At 37.3% G+C, this 6,334-nt stretch overlaps 1 protein-coding gene across 1 annotated transcript; it reads left to right on the forward strand.

The window, feature by feature from the left end:
- Positions 1-1,991: 1,991 nt before the first annotated feature.
- On the forward strand, positions 1,992-3,056 carry LOC149276259 (4-galactosyl-N-acetylglucosaminide 3-alpha-L-fucosyltransferase FUT6-like). Its single transcript, XM_089503821.1, has one exon. It carries the CDS (start codon positions 1,992-1,994, stop codon positions 3,054-3,056), a length of 1,065 nt encoding a protein of 354 aa, XP_089359947.1.
- The last annotated feature ends 3,278 nt before the right edge of the window (positions 3,057-6,334 follow it).

Below are 6,334 nucleotides of genomic sequence, written 5' to 3' on the forward strand. Positions count from 1 at the left end.
AATGCATATCGAGGTTGCTTATATATTGGTACAGATGGTAATATTGTGTAATTTGGTAGTAAACTGGAAATAAAATGAGGCATGGCTCATAAACGCTTGGGAATCTCACCCTGATGTACATCGAGACCTGTCACTCGATGAAGGGTCATTGCTTCCAAGCCGTCTTAAGTCCCTAGGTACATAGATAGGTCTGCAATGATACCGCAGCAACTTATTGCGGCACACTATGAGAAAAAGTCCATAGGAAGAAGCACATTAATTCTTTGATGATTAAGTTCAAACATTATACATAAAAGTGTACGCTGTATGTTACAGGGAAAAGTGAATCGGGCATGTTTTGCCCTAGTAAGTGAAAAGACTTCTTAAAAATTTATTTTTAAAACTTAAAAATAAGACATTGACAAAACTGATAAAGTTTGTTTCCATGGAGTACTACAGAGTACAGTTGATGTTTTGTCTACATGGAACAGCATGTTAAAGATCTACTTAATTCTAGCAACTTATTAGCAAGTAAATAGGTATGTTGACCCCCGTAACCATATGAACAACGTGTAAAGGCTACTCAACATATCCCTTGAAGGTATCCTCTAATTAAAGGCACGTGAAACCTGTTTTGGAAGAGAATTGGTCACAGCTTTGTTAGAAAATATACACAGACCCTTATTAGCAACAAAGTATACTGGTATGTTTACAAGGACAAGAAAAAATAAGTACCAGTATTTCTGCATTAATGTGTCTTAAAATATAGGATCTTCATCTAAGTTACAATAATACACAAACACAATCTGTTTGACTAATAACACACAAATTATTGTATTGTTTGTGCCCATATTGAAAACATAATTTAAACATTCACAATGTTGCTTTTAAAAAAGTGTGGGCTAATCACTATAACAAAAGCTAATTGGAGTCAGGAGTTATAAAACCTGCAGTCCAATCACAGAAATGGGATTACAGGAGAGTTTTAGAGCTACTTTGACATAAAAGGTTTCTATTCTCGAGAAGCATCTGCTGATACGAATCATGCCTCACCAAAAAGAAATCTCAGAAGACCTTGATTGTTGATTTGCATAAAACCAAAAAGGGTTACAAAGTAAGTTAACATATTCATCAGCCCACAGTTAGACAACTTGTTTATAAACAGAGATACTTTATTACCGGGGTTACTCTACCCAGAAGTGGACTCCTGGACAACATGACTCCAAGGACACATTGTGTGTTATTAGCTTAAGCACATTATTATTATCTATCAAAAAGGAGTTCAAAAACACTAAGCGGGAGCCTGAGAAGGAGAGAGTCACCTTTATGAGCTAACAACAGCAGGTGGACAGTAGGTGAGTGACTTTCAACCGCTTAATACCAACAGACTAAAAAAATAGTCAAAAATAGTCATGGCATGTTGGTACTGGCTTCGGGTCTGAAACAACACCCTGGGCTCTATTTTTGGAATTCGAACACACATAAAATACGTATTGACCTTCTCGTGCCAGGATGGAGCAGGTTCATCGGTAGGGGCTTGTAAAGGAGGTTAAGATTTGTATTTAATCTTCATATTTGCTGGAAACAAGTCATAATTCGAACAACATATATATCATGATTATAAGGGAACACAAGCAGGTAGGGAAGCAGTAATTTTGTCATGTGATAGTAATGCAGTTTGAACGCCTTTTGTTGTAAAGTTAACAATTTAATTGTTTTTTCGTATTGTGCTAATAGATGGATTACACAGAGTAAAACAAACACACCACGGGTTACGTATAAAGCGCAATCCTGGCTCAAAGTAATGAGAGTGACGCAATCAGACAGAACATTCCATTGGTTGCGATTGCTTCTTTTGTTAACTTTTTTTTATGTGTTCCAGACAGCACCATAATTCAGCCTTCATTCGGAATCAAAAAGATTAAATAATGTGTTACTATTGTGGGGTTTGATGTTATTTGACACTAATTCTGCCTTTCTGTTTCTTGGTTTCTAGAAATGAAATGAAGACGATGTTGCCGTCATCATCGTGTCCTCAAATCGCCCTATTTTTCCTCGTTCAGGGACTTATTGCGTTCCTGTTGTTTTCATACAGCACCTTCAGAAAAAATGATCCAGTATTTCAAGAAAAGACACAAGTGTTGCCACAACCTGTTACAGACATAAATTCCACTCAGCAAGAGCATAGTTTGGTTATTCTGTTATGGACGTGGCCCTTTGGTGATCATTTCACTCTAAACCAGTGTCCGTCACCCTATGAGTCTGATGGATGCTTCTATACAGCAGACCGAAGCTTATATAAGTCATCAGATGCCGTCATTTTCCATCACAGGGATGTTTGTTATTCCAGAAAGCAAATGCCCGAGATTCCAAGGCCTCCTGGACAGTATTGGGTATGGTTCAACTTGGAATCACCAAGTCATTCTCCAAACTTGGCCTTCATGGACAATCTCATTAACCTCACCATGTCTTACCGAAGTGACTCGGATATCTTCACTCCTTATGGCTGGCTAGAGAAGAACGATGTCATTCAAAACTTTACGATCCCAAAGAAGTCCATGCTGGTGGCATGGGTAGTGAGTAATTGGAATCCACAATCCCAGAGGGTCCGTTTTTACGAGGAGTTAAAAAAATACGTACAAATTGATATCTACGGTCGGCAGCATAAACCTTTGGCCTCGGGTAATATGCAGGAAAACCTATCCAAATATAAATTTTACCTAGCCTTTGAGAATTCTCAACATAGAGACTATATCACCGAAAAACTGTGGAGAAACGCCCTCGTGTCCGGCACTGTGCCCATCGTCCTTGGCACATCTAGAGAAAACTATGAAAAGTTCATTCCCCGTGATTCATTTATCCATGTAGATGATTTTCCAAGTGCTAAACAACTTGCTGATTACTTGCTGGAACTTGATAAAGATACCCAGAAATACGAGCAATACTTTAAATGGAGGTCAACATGGCGGCCAAAAGGGGACGCTGGTTGGGCTACACATTATTGCAAAGCCTGTAGGGCATTGAAAGATGCCCCTCCATATAGGACAATTCCAACTCTTGTAAAATGGTACACATGACAAATTCTTAACATATTAACACCATATTGACACCAAGAATGAAGGCTACTGGCAATGATTGCTAACAATGTTCACGTTTTTTTAAGCTTGTAAAGAGTTTCTGGAAACTGAGAGTTCTGGAGTATTTTTATGAACTTATACTTTGTGATGCAGTTCATATTTTTTTTGAAGCTCATCAAAACTCTTTCACTAAACAGCCTTATAGCATTATACAAATGCATCATTTTAATATCTTCTAAGCGAATGTTAGTTGAATAAAATTACAAATATTGGAGTATTTCTATTTTAAAAGATGAAGCAGAACTCAAAATCTGCCTTACATTAGCTTTTGGGACCTAAGATGTTTCTTCCGTTGGAAACACAATATGTGTCTGTATTACAATGAGTAAAATGGGCATTAGAATATCAAAGCATCCGTGCATGTCTTTGTTATCTTAAGCATTGTGTGAAATGGTATTGGTGAATTTGGTTTCGTGAGAGTTTAAGAGTTTTGTTGAATTGAACTAAACTTTTTTTTTTCCAAGGAACAATGAATCGGAGCCGCATATTTGGATAGATAGATAGATAGATAGATAGATAGATGACCAAAAGTATCTGTATACCTTATCCATCACACCTATAAGAGCTTGTTGGGCATCCCATTCCAAAAACAAGATTACGGAGTGTTTATGAGGCCACTTCTTTAATTTTGCCCATTCATCCAGTAGAGCATTTGTGAGGTCAGGCACTCATGTTGGACGCAATCTCCATTCCAGTTCATCCCAAAGATCTTGGATTGGGGTTGAGGTCTAAAAAAGTGGTATCCATTGTCCCCAGTAATCAGGTTCCATCTTTTTTTTCATCTTTACATTGTAATGTATCGTGTTACCTTCACACCCATGTGTTTTACCTTTCTTATATTTTCATTTTTTATGGTGGTTAAGGGAAGAGAACTGGGTGGATTTGTAACCAGATGGTATATTTAACCTTTCTCATTCCTTTTGAAAATGAATCCCCAGTAGATTAAACACATTGACCTGAGGGCCAGTAATAAGCTTTCTGGGGCAAACCTGAAAAGTTATAAATATGCTTATCTCTTGCCACATAAAAATTAAAAATAAAATGGGGGAAAAGGCAGATTTTTTTTTGGAATGAAATGCTTCAATTACATGTGTGTGTTTTTCTCAAATGGATGCTCTGCTTTATCCCCAAATAATCCTAAAAGCGGCTCTTTAATTTTCTGTTTAAATACCCCTGCCTTAAACTATTTTATCTAATACTTCCCAAAGCTCAAAGGCTACATTATTTCAAGACCTATGTTATTCTTAGGTTCATCTATCCATATATTTCCTAATCCGGAAGGCATTCTCCTTCTTTTCTGAGAACATTTGGGGATTACTGTATTGTGTGGTTTATTACTTCTTCCAGATCAACGGCAAGTTAATAGACTTTTTGTAAAACGTTATCTTATGTTACTATATTACCTGCATGTACTGTTCTGGGAACAAATTTATGAAAATGTTACGAGAAGTTGCGAGACAGGAGCTTGAATAACGCTGTAACCCTACTCTGCCTCAAATGCCCCGTGTACTTGAATCCACTCAATGGGAATGTACAGTCGTGTATAGATTTCCTATTAAGTATATGAATTTGTCTCAAGACGCAAGCTATTTAGCATATATAAATAAATTTCCTAAAGCTGACCGTTACACAATGACTACCTCGATTATAAAGAGAATAAATTTGACTGGATCATACCGACAATGAAGGTAGAATGGGAGAACTCATCACCTGGTCTATTATTATTTTAAGCTCTTTCTCCTATGTCATTATCCTAACCTCACATCCTACATATTATGCCTTTAAACCCATTCCCCTACATCATTACCAAAACCCATTCACTACACCATTATCCATCCTATCCTATTTAGCCCCTTAATGACAAAGGACGTACATGTACAGGCTCAAAATGCATTGTTTTCAATGGATTTAAGGGACCGCCCATTCTCCTTAAGGGGTTAATATTTAATATTTAGAAACACAGAATTTGGCGGCATTCGGCTCATCTATTTTGCCATTCCTCTTGATGTTAGCGTTCCAATGCCCATTGTCTATATTGGTGGCAAAAACATTTTGAATGTCTTCTGCTAGAACAAACAGGCAACACAGACATTGTCTGTTCTAGAAGAAGACATTAAATATGTTTTCGCGTATATTTGTGCATTCAAATATCGTTTGGTAACCATGAGCTGGTGTTATTTGATCTTCATGGCAATAATGGGGGGGGGTGATAATCTCTACCTGAACAAATCAACAAAAATTAAATATAAAAAAATAAAAAAATTTCAGAGGAAGCACAAATGCCGTGCTTTGAAAGATTTGGATAATATTTTAAAAGCTGCAATTAAGATGACAATTTTACCAAATAGGAATTTTTCTCCATGAAAAATAAATTATTTATACATTTTATCACATGAATATTATTTTATACATGATATTATTTTTGCATGAATTTAATGCATATATTACCTAATACCTCAATGTTTTCAACTGTATACAATTTCTGTGGCCTAGCCTATTTGTTTAAAGCTATATAAAATAAATGAAAGACAACTATGGAGGTATTTGATGATAATCTTTGGAAGTTTCCTTTGCTATTTACCTGTACTCATTCCTTCCCCACTCTTGTTAGCTATTCCACCTCAACATGATAACCTCAAAAATCAGAGGCGAAACAAAAAAAATGCTCGCCCCTGCAAGACTTGGCGGCCCTCAAGCTCCTCCAACAAACACAGTAACGTTCTTACACACACACTAACACAATTACACACACTAACATGCTAACATACTTTTACACAGTAACATACTTACACACACTAACATACTTACACACACTAACACGCTTACACACACATTAATATACCATATTTGCTTGAATATAAGATGAGGTTTTTTTCCAAATGCTCTGAAAAATACCGATCTTCTCATATCCGAGGTCGTCATATAATCGAACCTCAAATAGAGGTCTGACTATAAGACTAAGACCCAGATCCCCCTTAGCACTGCAGGGCATCAGGACCGTCTCCTAAAGTTGATTGAGCTGCGGGATGGGGGTGCCACCGGTGCAGAGCTTGCTCAGGAATGGCAGCAGGCAGGTGTGAGTGCATCTGCATGCTCAGTGAGGCAAAGACTTTTGGAGGATAAACATCAGGGACAGATATTCTGCAAATGGTACAGGGAATGGACTGCAGAGGACTGGGGTAAAGTCACCTTCTCTGATAAATCCCCTTTCCGATTGT

The sequence above is a fragment of the Sceloporus occidentalis genome, unplaced genomic scaffold (assembly GCF_023333645.1).
Source record: "Sceloporus occidentalis isolate IW3139 unplaced genomic scaffold, rSceOcc1.0.p SCAF_243, whole genome shotgun sequence".
Lineage (NCBI taxonomy): Eukaryota > Metazoa > Chordata > Lepidosauria > Squamata > Phrynosomatidae > Sceloporus > Sceloporus occidentalis.

Coding starts and splice junctions, on each gene's coding strand:
- LOC149276259 (XM_089503821.1), top strand. CDS start 1,992: ATGTTGCCGTCATCATCGTGTCCTCAAATCGCCCTATTTTTCCTCGTT.